The sequence below is a fragment of the Tachyglossus aculeatus genome, assembly GCF_015852505.1.
Source record: "Tachyglossus aculeatus isolate mTacAcu1 chromosome 12 unlocalized genomic scaffold, mTacAcu1.pri SUPER_6_unloc_1, whole genome shotgun sequence".
Lineage (NCBI taxonomy): Eukaryota > Metazoa > Chordata > Mammalia > Monotremata > Tachyglossidae > Tachyglossus > Tachyglossus aculeatus.
Window position 1 is genome coordinate 6,842,557 of NW_024044828.1, and position 16,676 is coordinate 6,859,232.

Genomic DNA, 16,676 nt, shown 5'->3' on the forward strand with positions numbered 1-16,676 from the left:
TCCGGTGTTTTAGAGCCTGTAGGGAGAGTTTCTTCATAAATCGGAGTTATATTCTGACGCCAACTTCCAGATCACTTTTTTCTCCTCAATCATCTCATGGCATCCTCAAACAGGATGAGAACTCAAAAAATATCATTGACTGATTGATTGCTTGATTGATACCACAAAGTTTACTCCAGAGTTGAAATAGCATCTTCAATTTTAATTCAAACTACCATCACAGAATAATCCAAGGATTTGGGGACACTCGGGGTAATTCAATTTGCTTAGCATTTTCCAGATCCCTATTCCACTGGTAGCTTAAAATGCTTTAACAAAGTCTATGAAAACAGTAAGAGTAACAGTGTCCCTTGAACTTTTCCTATTCTGAAAGATCTTATCTTCTGAGCTGCATTTTCATCTGAAGAAAAATTACAATTTATCAAACACAATGTACTGCACTGCAATATAAATGCAATATAAATGCAACAACTGTATTCTTCAGTCAACTGTCCATGGGAGTTCTTCCTAGACTCCAATAATGACAAATGGTAGTTTCCTCATTCAACTCTCTCTCTTTCTTCTTGAAATGGTGACTTTGATGGCATATTTGAGGTCTTGTTATGTTCTGAGTTCATGTATTGAAGAAGAGATTATGCTTGTAGATTTCTGCAGGAATGCCATCAGAATCAATTGCTTTACCACATTTTATTGCTTTAACATCATAAGTTACTTCCTCAAAAATTGGAACTAAGTGCATGCCTTTGTATTTTGAGTGTTTTTCTATTTTTTGGAAGAGCCCCTCCTTGGAAGTGGAAGTTTTGCTCAGAAGATCCTTGTACAGTTCTTATCTTGTGGGAAAGAGTCCTTCATTGGCGATGAGGATCTTTCTACCTGTGCTCTTCAGTGTTGTCCTGGTAGTACTGATGGGCCCATGTAGCTTTTATATTGGAGTAAAAGTTCATAATTTGTTGGCTGTCAAACTGCATATCTTCAGGGATAGCATTATACTATGAATAGTACCTGTTTTTTTTTTAGTTTGAATGAATGTTATTTAACAAGTCCTTACTGAATGTGGAGCACTATATTAAGTGCTTCAGAAAGTACAATATCAAAAAGTTGGTAGACATTATCCCTGCCCTCAGGAGCTTATAATCTATGAGAGAAGCCTCATATCCCATCAGAGGAGGTTGATATTGTTGATGCATTTCTTGGTCTTCCACAAATATGTACTTTGTTTTTTAATCTAGGAGCTATTTTCATCAAAACAGTCTTGAGGGGTTTTTGCCATGCTAATACTCAGAAAAACATCCACTCACTGTTTTTACTTATAGTGGGGTCTCCTTTTTGCAATAGGGCAGTTGGTTGATTATCATGGAATGATGTAGATATTGAACATCATACAAAGTCCTGCAGTCATTCAAGAATTACTGTATGCAAATGACTGCCCCCTAGAACCACACAAGCCGCGAAAGATGTACAGATATTTGTAAAAAGGCTGCACCAGAGAAGTCAAACACCCAATCCAATAGAGAGCCAAAACCTGTGACAGCACTGACTAGCACAGTAATAGGCAAGGAAATAGAAAGCAAAGTTAGATAGGCCAGCACATCATTTCAGAGACATGCAGAGTGTGGCAGGAGCCTGGTATAAGGGTCCAGACCAAACTTCTGGCATACAAAGCTTTAGTCTTGTCTAACCTTCTCTACAGCTGTGACACCTGAACCACGCAGAGGTGCCACATCCGGCTTCTTGAGACGTTCTATCAGCATCATTTATGGGCCGTACTCAATATCAAATGGCAAAATAAGATCACAACAATGAAGTTCTAGAATGTGGTCAGTCTTTCAGGATCAAAGCTAGGCTCACCTTAACCCAGCAGGGTGGAATATGTGAGGAGAAAGAGTGACAGCAGGAGACCACACAGCTGCTGTATGGAGAGCTGAAATTGGGCAACCAAAACCAAAGGATGGCAAAGAAAACATTTCAAAGAAATAGTGCAACAAAGTGTCAGACGATGCCTCATTCTGGCTGAAAACGAGGAGTTTATTGCTGAAGATAGACCAGCATGTTACACTGACATTAAGAAGAGAATGTTTTTCAGAATAATAGTTTCATAAGAAAAAAGAGACTAGAAAGAAAGCAGAGCCAGGCACTGCAGACAACATAAAGACAATATAACAAGGTACAACTTATTGGGTGCACAATGTGGCCAGGACTATGGGTCCCTCATCGGTCTTTTCAGCCACACACTCAGCTCACTTAGGTGAACTCTTCTATGAATAGGAAGGACAACTTTATGTAACGCCAAGTTCCTTGCTGGTTTCTTCAGCAATCAATGGAATTTACTGAGCACTTACTAGCATCAGAGAACTGTGCTAAGCATTTTGGAGAGTACAGTACAATAAAGGTACTAGACACAATCCCTGTCCACAAGGCACTTTCAGTCTAGAGGCAGAATTCTCTAGGGATTTATATTTAGCCTGCTTTTTCATGTCCTGATTGTGTTGATAGCTCAAGTTCAGAACATATGATCCAAAGTTCAATCCGCTTCTTACAGCAGCAGCGATACACAAGTCTTTCAAATTCCTCTAGCAAAGTATAATGCAGTCTATGAGATGTCATTGTTTAGACTTTAAATGCATCCCTGGTGTCTTTAATTTCAGAGGTAGAAGATAATGTCGGTCATTACAAACATGTCTTTTACCCATTCGCTGTAGAGTAGAAAAGTATTGCTATTTAGCTTTCCAGTCCCATAAAATACTATGAATTTTTTTTCCATGTTTCAACATGGAAACCTTTGTTCTCTAATAATCAACTGCCGCAGCTCTATGTGGGCAGGAAGCGTAACTACCAACTTTGTTGTATTGTACTTTGCCAAGTTTTTAATAGACTGCATGCAGTAAGTACTCAATAAATACCACTGATTGAATCATTGCCAAACTGACTCATCAGCAGCATATCTGTATATATTCACAAAGTTATTACTCAAAAATATGATGTCCGATTACAAACTGAACATGTCAATGTCTGATATTCAGCTCTACTCATGATGAAGTAAAATATGAGATAATAATAATAATATTTGATAAGCACTTAATCTGTGCCAGGAACTGCACTAAGTGCTGGATGGTTACAAACAAATCAGGTTGGACACTGTCCCTTCCAGACATGGGGCTCACAGTCTAAATCCACATTTTACAGATAAGGTAAATGAGGCACAGAACAGTGAAATGACTTGCCCAAAATCACACAGAAGACAAGTGGAGGAGCTGGGACTAGAACCTAGGTCTTTCTGACTCTCAAGCCCATACTCTATCCACTACCTTACACCACTTCTCCTAAGGAAATAAGAATAACTAACAGTTCAAAATCCTGGATTTTATACTTCACATAATTGAAAGATAAAGACATATTATTGCAGCTGTATTGAAAATGTACAGTAAGAGGAACAGCAAAAGCAAGTATATTTTTTTTTAAGTCTCATACTTCAAGGGGCTGAGGAAAGCGTAATATGCCAGCAATCTGTGCTATTTATTCATTTCAACCACTGTAAATCACTCTCAACCATACTCTCTGCATCTCATCATGTTCATTCTAATCTTTTCAAAGTGAGATTACTAGTAATTTATCCGCCTACTAATTTAGCAGCAGCACTCCCTTTCACAACAACCTTAGGCATCATTTTTGTTTTTACCCACCAAGTGAAACTTTTCATTTCATGTTAGATTGTACATCCCTTGTGGGCAGGGATCATATCAGCTAACTTGATTGTGTTATACTGTCCCAAGCACAAAGGATAGTGTTCTGCACACAGGAAGAACTCAAATACCATTAATTGACTGTTCTCTCACAAACTGTGTTACTTTTTTATGACACTACTCAATATCTTTTACCCACCTATTTGGATTATCTCCTTCCATCCATCCAACAGCCAACTAACTTTAAACCTCTTCTTGAAACATTTACCTACTATGAAATGTTTTACTAACTTCCTGACACCTGTGAATTATAAATTGAGAGAAGGTAAAAATACATCAGAATTATGTGAATTATGTGACTGAGAATTAACATTTGTCTCATTGTGGTTGCAATTCAACCAGATAGATCTTTCCTTTACTATCCATGATACCGCAAAACACATTTCTCTGAGCTGTGCCTACCCAAGGCAATCATTTTCTAACCACACTATAACACTATATTATTTGACCCAAAGCATTTCTTCATGCCTCATAGCTCTTTCCTACAAGACAAGTAACCAAAAGACTATATAATACAGTCTTGTTCTAGGATACTATTGCTGATGACCAAACACATCTGGGGATAGTTTCCTGATCCTCACATCTCTTGAGGATAAGTAGTAGTAATTCAGAAATGTCCACTGAGCTTCAGGGGGGAAGCAGTGAAATAATCCCAGTTTGGCCTATTATGTTCAAATCACCTTCCCTGAGAAAAACAAAACAAAAAGAGTCTATGTGTGAAGGTGATCTCCCAGGAAAACTACTGTTTCCAAGGAGGTATACTAAGGTCCTGTCTTTGGCCTGAGTTTCTGTAGCTGGGCCAGGGGCCTGAGATCTCTCCCCAGAAAAGGATGCATCAAAACACAAGGGACTTTAAATGAATATCCTTTTGACCAGGTGCTGAAAGCAAATCATTGATAACACATTTATTTAACTCAGTAAAACGGAGGACTTTTTTGTTGTTGCAGTGGCATTTGGTAAGCGCTTACTATGTTCCAGACATTGTACTAAGCACTGGGGTAGATACAAGTTAATCAGGCTGGACACAGCCCATGTTCCACATTGTGGCTCAATGTCTTAATCCCCATTTTGCAGATGAGGTAACTGAGGCACAGAGAACTGAAGTGGCTTGCCCAAGGTCACACCACAGGCAAGTGGCAGGGGATAGGGTTAGAACACAGGTCCTCTGGTTCCCTGGCCCATGCTCTATCCACTAGGTCATTCTGCTTCTCAATTCCACTAACTGCTCAAATGATACAAAACCAAAGTGAGCTCCTTCACTCCTTCTGGGTCTACACCAGTGGATCCAGCCACTACTACTGACATCTCTAGTCAATACCTCTCTCACTTTCCATCCCTAATGACCAGAGGTATTGATAAAAGTTTAAAGGGATCCAACCAACTACCCATTTCCCCAAACCAGATTCCAAATAAATAACCTCTACAACAGTAAGTACTTATTTTGATAGCATGAGTAACAAAGGTATGAAAATCAAATTGGAAATTAAAGTGCACTGAAAATTGATCAGTTTTAATTTGTAATCAATTTATAGTCCAATTAGGATGGATTTGACAACCACTAGCCAATAAACTGCAAATTATTCATTTATTTGGGGTACATTTCCTTTTGACTTCATTCTGCTTAACCTTTTTCCCCTATCACCAATCTCCATATAAGCTTCCCCTTTCACCCCCATTCATTCCCTACCCTTCTATGATAACATACATTTTTCTAAAATACTTAAAAAAGCAACAATTTCCTGCTATAAATGGTAGCCACTGAATGATTTAGGGTTAATATTCTCAGGATGCATGTCATGGCTGGGAAATTACAATATTTCAACATGAAATAACTTACTTGCATGAGAATGGAAGGCCTTTATTTTTACTACATCTGTGGGCACATAGTTCTGTGGTGTTCAGCTTTTTGGTTTTTGAATAGAGTGTTCGATCCACCTTAATTAGTGTAACCTCTGCCGTCTTTTTGAATTCATGAAGGGTGCTTCTTCGTTGCTTTTGAGCCTCTGTTCAAAGTACATAAGCAAAAAAAAGTCTGTAAGGAAAAGTTCAAGATAATGATTTCACTTGGCAACACACTGAACTTCTTAACAATGAAATGACCTCATCAGAGAGGGTAGAATGAGGAAGGAATACTGAAATGGGGAGAAAAGTGGCCACTGGTATTATTTATTGCATTGTGTTAGAGAACGGAAGCATCTTAAAGTGGGACAGAGTTCATTTCAGAGAAATAATTCAATGATGTATTAATTCCCAAACAGCAGGAAGGACAGATTCAGTGCCAGAAGCATATCATGTCATGTTTCATAATGTACTTTAGAATTTCCTTTAGTGATTTCCCTCCAATGAGGTGGGAGCAATTACTAGATAAAGTCTTTCAACCACAGCAAGTTGTTTCACCAAACGCTGTGTTTAGAATTGTTTCTTTCCTCAATTGAACCATTTCAAAAATTAAAATATTTCACGTTACATTTCAGAATCTTATCTATTACATAAATGTTTCAAGCATTCAAATATTTCTTCTGATCAATAAATTGTTTTTTTTTAAATGAAGCCAGTTAGTAGTTTAACTCTTTAATGCCAAAGTATCATTTTTTCCTAAATGAATAATATACACAAGTTCTCAACCTCTACATATCATGAGACACACAGCGTGGCTCAGGGAAAGAGCACAGGCTTTGTAGTCAGAGGTCATGAGTTCAAATCCCGGCTCCACCAATTGTCAGCTGCTCCACCGATTGTCAGCTGTGTGATTTTGGCAAGCCACAACTTCTCTGTGCCTCAGTTCCCTTATCTGTAAAATGAGGATTGACTGTGAGACCCCTGTGGGTCTCTGTGGGACAAAGAGAAGCAGCATGGCTCAGTGGAAAAGAGCACGGGCTTTGGAGTCAGAGGTCATGGGTTCAAATCACAGCTCTGCCAATTGTCAGCTGTGTGACTTTGGGCAAGTCACTTAACTTCTCTGTGCCTCAGTTACCTCATCTGGAAAATGGGGATGAAGACTGTGAGCCCCACGTGGGACAACCTGATCATCTTGTATCCTCCCCAACGTTTAGAACAGTGCTTTGCACATAATAAGTGCTTAATAAATGCCATCATTATTATTATTACTAACCTGATCACCTTGTATCCTCCCCAGCACTTAGAATAGTGCTTTGCACATAGTAAGTGCTTAATAAATGCCATTATTATTATTAATTATTATTAAACAACAGGGACCCATAAGACATGTGATTTGTGCTTAAAGACAGGGAGTTAAGTTATATGAATTGACTTGGGGAGAGTAATAATTTGACAAATTTTCCTAACCTGAGCCAGCTCTGAAATGAGTTCAGTGGAGAGAGAGAAGCTACTAACAGATGCTCCTACTTAGTAATCAAAGTGACCACAATCTCCCCCTTGGCACTTTGTTCAGAGGCTAAACTTATAGCGTGGGAGGGTTTTTTTTGTTTGTTTGTTTTGTTTTTAAATGTCATTTGTTAAGCATTTACTGTATGCCAGGCACTGTACCTTAGTGCCTGGAGTAGAAACAAGCTAATAAAGTTGGATACTGTCCTCGTCCCTCACAGTGCTCACATTTTTCATCCTCATTTTCCAGATGAGGTAACCGAGGCACAGAGAAGTGACTTGCCCAAAATCACACGGCAGACAAGTGGCGGAGTCAGGATTAGAACCCATGTCCTTCTGACTCTCAGGCCCAGGTTCTAGTGGGAGCACTAAGACCACACTTCTTCTTGCCTATGTTTTACCGAAACTGTACCTATATTATTTCTGTTCTTCCTCTCCTTCCCTCTCACTGCTAGAACCTGGTCCCAGCCGATGCAGAATCTACCAAAGATGGCCATGTGACAGTTTCTTCCCTTTTGGAACAGGATTAGGATGGCTGCCATGGCATCCAGAAGAGAGCCATTCTCTGTGGCAGAGAAGGAGGAGCCATTAACTTCTTATTAATTATTGTGGTATTGGCTAAGTGCTTACTATGTGCCAAGCACTGTACAAAGTGCTGGAGCAGGTACAAGACAGAGTCCCCATCCCACACGGGGTTTAGTCTATGTAGGAAGGAGAAGAGGAATTGAATACCCATTTTACAGATATGGGAAACTGAGGCAAAGTAGCTGATCAATCGGTCAGCAAGCTAAGTGCCTTGCCCAAGGCCCCACAACAAGAAATGTGGCAGAGCTGGGATTATAACCCACATTCTCAGTCTCCCAAACCCATGTTCTTTCCACCAGCTCCCACCGCTTGAAGAGGTGCAGTGAGCTGAAAGGCACGGGGTGAAGATGTTGTATTTAAAGAGCATCAGGTACTGGCCAGGGGAGAATGAGTGCCACTGCATGATACTCCAAACTTAGCCAGAAACCACTGGATCCATATGGTTTATTAAACATGCCGACGCTCACTCTTCATTGGCCTCTCCCCTGACCTGTAGACCACAGCTTCTAGCTGAGCGAAGGGAAATGGCTTTTGTTCTGAGTTTTAGTTCTCAGTCTGTTTATACTAAGACCACCATAAAGGTTTCTTCTTTTTTCTGGGTCTATACAGAGACTATTTGGGCCAAAGGCTAACTTCAAAGCAACATAAGGGCAGAGAAATGAAGCTGTGCCTGCTGCTTCTCAGCCTCTGGGGTGAGTCTACCTTGCATCCGAATTCACCCAAAGTGGATTCCTTGGCTTGAGTGAGCTGTGGTGTGTTAGACACTGTGAATCAGTTCTATCCAGGAGGAAGAGATGGGTAACAACTTGCTTTTAGTACTTACAGGAATATGCGGGATGGGTATCATCCAACAAGGAGAAGCAGCATGGCCTAGTGGATAGAGCACAGGCCTTGGAGTCAGAAGGACCTGGGTTTTAATCCATCTCCACCACGTCTGCTGTGGGATCTTGGGCAAGTCACAACTTCTCGGTATCTCAGTTACCTCCTTTATAAAATGGGGATTAAGATTGTGAACCCCAGGTGGGTGAGGGACTTTGTCCAACCTGATTAGCTTGTGTCTTCCCCAGCATTTAGTACAGTGCCTGGCACATCGTAAGCACTTAGCGAATACCATAAAGAAAAAAAGACTGCTTGAGGCAAACTTTAAAGCAAAATTCTGGGTGATAGTTCTGCCTCTATTAGGTTAGGTTTAGACATACAGAATAATGTAGATATTTGACTATTTTATGGTTTGCTTCACTTGCGGACAACTCATCTAGATGAGTCAAGCTCCAGACTTCACTTTGGAGCTTGAAGGAGCAAATGAACTGTACTAATTGTGAAATTTCTACTTCATTCTACATGGATTAGATCCATATGGATTACTGATTTATTGAAATGACTGGTTTATATGAAACCGGATTCTCTTTCTTGGTGACTTTGGAGAGGGTAGTTGTCTCCAAGAATAAAGCCAGGCTATTCCCCAGTCCCTGAGTCTTTGTTTTGACTAGGCCAGTAGTTATCTCCGAGGAGAACAGTGCCACCTTAGCTAGGAACCCTTGAAGATGCCTTATGCTATACAAAACTGACTGGCTGAGTTGAGCAAGGTTGTGAAGTAGCTGGGGTAGTAAGACCACATGATAACCTTGAACCCCTGAACCTGGGCTTTGGAGGACCTATTCCCAGCTGACATGTTTAGGAGTTCCCTAACTGAGAACCAGCCCAAACAAAAACTTCTCACCAGTGGCTCTAAAGCACTCCATCACCTTGCCCCCTTCTACCTCGCTTCTCTCCTTCTACAACCTAGCCCACACACTTCGCTCTTCTAATGCTAACCTTCTCACTGTGCCTCTATCTTGCCTGTCTTGACACCCAACCCTAGCCCACTTCCTGCCTCTGGCCTGCCCTTCCTCCTCAAATCTGACAGACAGTTACACTCCCCTCCTTCAAAGCTTCATTGAAGGCACATCACATCCTTCAAAAGGCCATCCCAGAATAAGCCCCACTTTTCCTCATCTCCCACTCCCTTCTGAATCATCCTGACTTGCTCCCTTAGCTCTAACCCCATCAGGCCTACAGCACTTATGTACATATCTGTGATTTCATTTATTTGTACTGATATCTGTCTCCCCCACCTCTAGACTGTAAGCTCATTGCGGGAAGGGAATGTCACTTTTTATTGCTGTGTTGTGGTTTCCCAAGTACTTACTACAGTGATCTGCACACAGTAAATACTCCATTACTATGAACGAATGGATGAGCCCGCAACTAAAAGCTGACTTGAAAAACTCTAAAATCTTTTCAAATTTTGAGTACCCAAAGCACCTTAAGGATCAAAGATTCTGGCTCCTTTTCACCCCAGCAACCTGATCCAAGGACTCATTGTTCAAGACAAGCAGGGACATGTCCCCTTAGTCTGGATGCAGTGAGCACAATCCCTGCCAGGGTGTGGGAGCAGCCCCACCCTGATCCCCACCTCTGGGCTTTGTTGAGGATGTTTAGGGGGCTTGTGATCAGGCTGAGTGCAACATCCACATACTGGGCTTGAGGTGAGGTCAGGTTAGAGGTGGGATGAATTTGCCATTCTTCCATAAATCTGAAGAGGCTATTAAATCAGTGGATTTACATGGCTTGGAACCCTCTCCTCTGGGGCAGAAACTGAGCAGTAAGGCAGATCGTGTTCATTTGCCAACAAAAAAGTTTTGGCTGGTACATGGTGTATGCCACAATCCTTTATGAGGCAAGCCACAGGCTCAGCGACTAAGACTAGTCGTGATGGGTGGGCTGTCTTTGTGTCTGAGCTGTTCTTGCATACAAATGCTATTGGCTCTGCCTTCAAGCCCATCCCTCACATCGGCATACTTCAGTCTGACTGACAGAATATCTATGGAATTGCCACATTTATTTATATTAATATCCGTCTCTCCCTCTAGACTGTAAGCTCATGGCAGATAATCCATCTGCTAAACACCTAGTACAGTGCTCAGCATGTAGTTAGTGCTCAAATACCATTGATTCCCTTTTCCCTTGTTTTCCTAAACCACTGCCAGCCTTAGCAGGCTCAAAGCAATCTCTAGAATCCAGACAATTCCCAAGACTAAGCAGGCTGGCAGTTCAGAAAGGAGATGTGTGTGTGGGGACCATATCTTCCCCAACTTCTGTCCTCAGCGTTCATTGCTCCACCAAGTGGAACAGCAGCTGGTCTTATAACCAATCAGGAAATGGGGAGAAATAAGCAAGAACAAAATTTGACTAGTTTCCATGTCTCCAACTGGATAGTTTGAACTATGAAGATTTGCAGTGACTGCCATCAGAGGCATGAAAATGAGACTTACACCATTAACAGATGGCTGGGAATTAGTTCAGGTAGGTTTTGTCCTTCTGGATAGGCTATTTAATGTATAATTATGCCCAAGTAATCAAAGATGCTAGTGTATTTTTCTTAATCTATATATTCACAAGGTAAGTCCCATAGGATCAATGTTTAAACTAAGAAACTAGGGATCCTAGGATGACGATAAATGGTAGTTGGGTTTGAAATCTTCAGATTGTTTCCTTGGGCCCACTGTTTAAATTCAGGGGAAGGGTCAATAAAATCAGAGGAAAAGTAGCATTTTCTGAAAAAAAGAATTGCCAATTTACTTTGAAGAGCTCAGAAACAGCAGTGAAATTGTTTATATTTTTGTCAAAGTTTCCAGGTATCTCATGTGGGAAAGCAACAGCAGTGTGCAACCAAGAGTGTCCCGGAGTGGTGTAGATCATGAGGATTATCTCATGATATTGCCTATTGTTTATTTTTAGTATCCTGATTTTATCCTACCCTGACACTTGAGTTGTGGATTGTTTCTTATTAATTATATTATATTTACCAGCAGACATCAATATGAATAATTTAAAACCAATGTCACTGTTATCAGTATCATTATTATTAGTTCATAATATTCAAATTCAATGTGAAAAGATTGGTTAGTTTTTTTTGTTTTTCCATTTGGACTATCTCCCTGTTTTTCAATAGCCTTCTTCCAGTTTCCATGGAGTGCTTTCGTCTCCAGACTCCTGACTTCATTTTACATTCAGGATATTTCTTAAAAAAAATACAACCCAACAATAATAGAACCCAAAACGTTGTCCAGGCCAAAAACACCTTCCCAATTTGTGAGAGCCAAACAGGCATCCATTTGGATTCATCTCCAAGTTGGATCCCACTCACTTGAGAGAGTACAGAGTCCTTCAAATTGGCAGAATATCATATTTCACTGCTGACAGTATTCAGTGTAATGATTATGTACAGCTGGGGGTGAGGAAGTCACATAAAGAAATTAAGTCCATCCAGTCTGAGAAAAAATTCAGAAGCCTATTATGCTTCTAAAGTGTTTTCATAAACCTAACAAGAGAAGCAGGCCCTCGTGCCCACAGTTTGGCTGGCATTTAGTGCCCTCAAGCCAAAGCTTCATAGACATAAAAGAGTTGAAAGAGCTCTGTGGGAACTGTAAGTTTGTCAGGCTAATCTTCAGCCTTTCTTTTGCAATGTCTATTTTGCAGTCCTGCCTCATGAAAAAAAAAAAGAAAGAAAACTTCTGTAACATGGTCAGGATAACATTTTGCAATCATTACCTTTGATCTAGGGATGAAAAAGCCTTTTGACAAACAAATAATAATCTGATCCCTGGTTTAAAAGATGAGAAAACAAAGGGACAGAGAAGTGTCTGCCGACACACCTCTAATCACAGGGCCATGCCAGGAGAATTCTGGTCCTGCTCCTGGAGTTTCACTACTGAGAGACTTCAAATTTCATCATTTGGAAATTTGCTGGCACCTTTCTATATTTGGAGGTTTTAACTACTTCACTCAAAAAAAAATGGTATTTGTTGAGTGCTTACTATGTGCAGGCATTGTACTAAGATCTGGGATAGATACAAGTTAATCAGGTTGGACACAGTCCATGTCCCATATGAGACGAACAATCTTCACCCCCATTTTACAGTAACTGAGACACAGTTAAGTGACTTGCCCAAGATCACACAGCAGACAAGAGGTGGAGTTGGGATTTAGAACCCAGATCCTTCTGACTTCCAGACCCTTGCTATTTCTGCTAGGCCATGCTGTTTCTCTGAAAACTCCTCAGAAAACTTCCAATCATGCTCTCTACAGTTTGCATCACCTATTTAACAAAATATATCATTTGAAAATGAAGAGCAGGAATTAATTCAAAACGACAACTGAAACTCTCCTTTGTTAAAAAGAGTCATTCCAACTTTCCGTTCACCTGTACCACTGATTTCACTGCAAAGAGCAATGAGCATAAATAAGATATTTTATTGAGAACATTTAGATGATGATGATAATAATAATAATAATGGCATTTGTCTATGTGCAAAGCACTGTTCTAAGCACTGGCACTGTTCTAAGTGCTGATGAGATCTCTGTTTTGCTACAGTAGTTTTGGCTAAGATCTATCTAGCTGGTTGGGCTTTTTTATGGTATGTAAGTGCTTAATGAGTGCCAGACACTGTACTAAGCCCTGGACTAGATACAAGCTAATCAGGTTGAACGCAATACTTGTCCCAGTGGGGCTCACAGTCAATCTCCATTTTATAAATGAGGTAACTGATGCACAGAGAAGACAAGTGACTTGCCCAAGGTCACACAGCAGACAAGTGGCCGATTTGGGGTTAGAACCCAGGTCCTTCTAACTTTCAGGCTGTGCTCTATCCACTGTCCACTAGGCCACACTGTTTCTCTGGGCTTTGGAAAATGAATCTTGGGCTGGCATGAAAGGAGAGATAGCTGTAGGAGTTTTATGTTTGTTTTTCACTGTAAAGCTTTGAGAATGAGGGAATGAAGTAAAAACTCTGAAAATTCATTTCTGTCATCATCAGTGGTACTTGAGTGCTTACTATGTACGGTATATAATACAACAGGTATGTTCTCTGCCTTTCATTCACGTTTTTTCCTCCTAATTTACTCCTATTTGGAACATGAACTTGCTGGGGTTGGTAAACAAAAAGAAGCCAAAGATATCAAGCATCTGAGGTGCGTCAGAAAAAATAGATTTCTCGATCTGATCCCTGAGCTAGATACTCACTCCTTTCAGTACCTCATATATTTTCCCTGTGTGTGGAGCTCCTATTGACTTCAAAGAGAAGTCAGTGTGGGGAAAGGATTTTCAGGGTGTGGAAAGAAATAAGAGTCCAACTTCATAAGCTCAGAAAAGTCTGCACTCATGATTAGTGATTAGTGGGCATTTAACGTGGTTAAATGCCAAAATGACAGAGTTCAAATAGTAAATGAAAGAGGACAGCTAAGGCAGGGTTTAGGGTTCTGAAAGAAAGGTGTCATGTGTCATAAAGAGAAATTAAAATGATCGTTATTATTACAGTCAGAGAAATGGAGCATTTTTGTGGAAAAAAGTCAAAAGGAAAATTTTTATTTTAAATAAAATTAAGGCTCAGGAACAGAAAAGAAGAGTTCAGGGTTTGAGATTCTCAGAATTCCCAAGCTGCATTTTTTTTCAGAAATTGTAAACAAACCAGTTTCAAATTATGTCTGTAACCAAGTGATGTTGTTTTTGAATGAGCCTTGAGTAATTCTTAAACCGGTTGCTCCTGGTGTGGACATTTGAGGGTGGGCTGTGTGGAAGGACCAATTCAAGTAGACATTGTGTGCCCCTTTATGCTGGCACCCCTCAACCTTCCCTGAAGCTTATCTGCTCCCTTCATTCTGAGACCACTGTGTTCTAGTGCATCTCAGGTTTTCTTTGCTATTTACAACTGCTTTTTTTCTTTTCACAACCTAGAACTGCAGCTCTCTGGCATACGTTACACTGTACTCTCCCAAGCACTTAGTACAGTATTTTGCACACAGTAAACACTCAATACAATTGAATGAATAAAAAAGATACCAAACAGTATAATTACACAGAGAAACATGTGAAAACAAGACTAGTTTTTTTTTCCAACTGGCAGAAACCCACCTTGATTATACACCCCACGGATTTCAGGTCAAATAGCCCGTATGTTCCCCTGTTCCAAGTTCCAATGAAAACCATTTAATAGAAGTTTTTAAACCCCTCAAACTTCCTTTACAGACCAAATTCTATCCCAGCAGAACTTCTACTGAACTGCCAACACTCTATTTTTCCAGGACTTGGAAACTCATTGTACTACCAGTCACCTGAAAGGAAACATTTGAAAACTTTAAGCCCTTTCCTCATTTAAAACTGCCTAAGTAGATTGCTGTCTAGAACTATCTTTCAGAGCAAAAGAGTCTTAAAGTCTTACCAAAAAAAAAAGTACTTGAACTGCCCCATCCCTGGCCAGCACTCTCCCCAGCAAAGCCAATTCAGCAAATATATGCATAAGTAAAGAAGGTATCTAGAAATTTGAAGGCTCACTTACTTCTCCCTTTAGGTCATCCTTAGTGCTTTCTAGACTCCCCAGATTTAATCAGATCCGGGATCTTTAATATGATGAAACTCAAACCTAATTTGGCTCAGAATATATAGCTAATTTATTGTGTCGGGCTTGGCAAACGGTTTGTCTGCCATCTGGTCTTACATTCTGAGTCTTAAATTCTCCTGGGTCCTGGAGGTTCACAGTCTTCTCACTTCAATAGTTAATCCTCTATAATGATAATACAACAGAATACAGATGTTTCCTCTTGTCCTGATAACAACTGAACACTCTTTGGAGCTGTAAATGAAATCTCCTCTCCCCTAAACTATCCAGACCCTGATGGTTCCTAAGGGACTTTTTCATGTCCCCAGAGTTTGGAGGAGGAAAAGGAGGCAGCCCTGTTGTCTTGATCAAAACCATACCACTTATGCTTTCACTGTGCTGGATTTTTGTAAACTCAGACAACACATAATCAAAGGCCTCCTATGCTGGGTCCAATCTCTTTGCATATTATATACATGTGTATATAAATATGCAAATGTCCACCACACATTCAGAGAGGAAGAGATCTAGATTGTAGAACAGATGCCTCTTCATCCAGACTGAGATATCTTTCTTTCCCTCCCAGCCAGACACTAAATATCCCACCTTAACGCCTCGACTGAGAGGTAGGAGGGATCAGGGAGCAGGTTTGTGACCGGAGTCTTCCAGGGAAAATGATGTCCCTCTTCAATTGTGATGACAACCCTTCTCCTCCCCAAGACATACACTCTCTTCAGACGTGCAACTTCTTCAAACAGGCAAAGTTCCAAACTAGTGTTAGCACTTGATTTCTCTCGAGCAACCCATTAGGGGTAGTGAGACGGGGAAGGGAGGAGGTTCGATTACTCTTTAAAAGGCTTTCCAGCAGGAAAGGGAGTTAAAAAAAAAGTGATAGAGAAACTGAATAGGGCAGATGTTGGTTAAGGGAGGGAAGAGGAGGTAGAGGAGAAAAGAGGAGGAGGAAAGCAGACAGAATTACTAACCTGCCAGGGGTATGGTGATGGAGAGGAGAAGATGCAGCATCAATACTGGCACAAGTTGGGTCGTCCACATGATCCTGGCCTTTGCCGGCAGATGCCTCAGAGGAAGATGCTTGGACGAAGTATCCCCTGTGCAGTCAGTCACTAAATAAGCTAGCATAGACCGAGCTGCTTTTTATTGCGATGAGCTAAGTTTGTTGTGAGATTAACTGGAAAGATCTAGGTCTCAACTCCCTCTTACGGTAAGAAACTGTTTAACAACAGCTCTAAACTCTCTCTCTCCACCCCACCCCCCCTTCTCCTCCTCTAAACAACACAAAACAGATCCCCAACCCCCTTTCTCCAGCTTAGGAATGAAACTTACAAAGGAAAGGTCCACTGGCCTGAGGCCAGCTTCACTTGAGGAGCGCTTACCAGATCCCTGAGACTTGCATCTGAATAGGGAGGAGGAGGAGGGTGGAAGGCAGGCTCCCTCCGGGAGCTCAATCTAAGGATGGAAGGGAGGGAATGTGTGCGTATTTGTGAGAGTGTGTGTGAGTGTGTGTGTGGCCGGGGAAGAGAAAGAGTCTGATCCTCGAAACAGAAACCCAGCCAAATCACTGCACTGAAGT

General features: G+C 40.9%; 1 protein-coding gene across 5 annotated transcripts in view; it reads right to left on the bottom strand.

Moving 5' to 3' along the window:
- Window positions 1-16,352, bottom strand: part of HGF (hepatocyte growth factor) — a 70,789-nt gene extending 54,437 nt beyond the window's left edge. For 2 of the 5 annotated variants that reach the window (XM_038741208.1, XM_038741207.1), the window contains exons 1-2: window positions 16,069-16,351; window positions 5,578-5,743 (exon numbers count right to left, since the gene is read on the bottom strand). In XM_038741208.1, the coding sequence (XP_038597136.1) occupies window positions 5,578-5,743; window positions 16,069-16,225 (323 nt within the window). In that variant the 5' untranslated portion in view covers window positions 16,226-16,351. Of the gene's footprint in view, window positions 1-5,577; window positions 5,744-16,068 lie in introns of all 5 variants that reach the window. The other 3 variants (XM_038741210.1, XM_038741209.1, XM_038741211.1) reach the window with 2 other exon arrangements.
- Window positions 16,353-16,676: the final 324 nt, after the last annotated feature.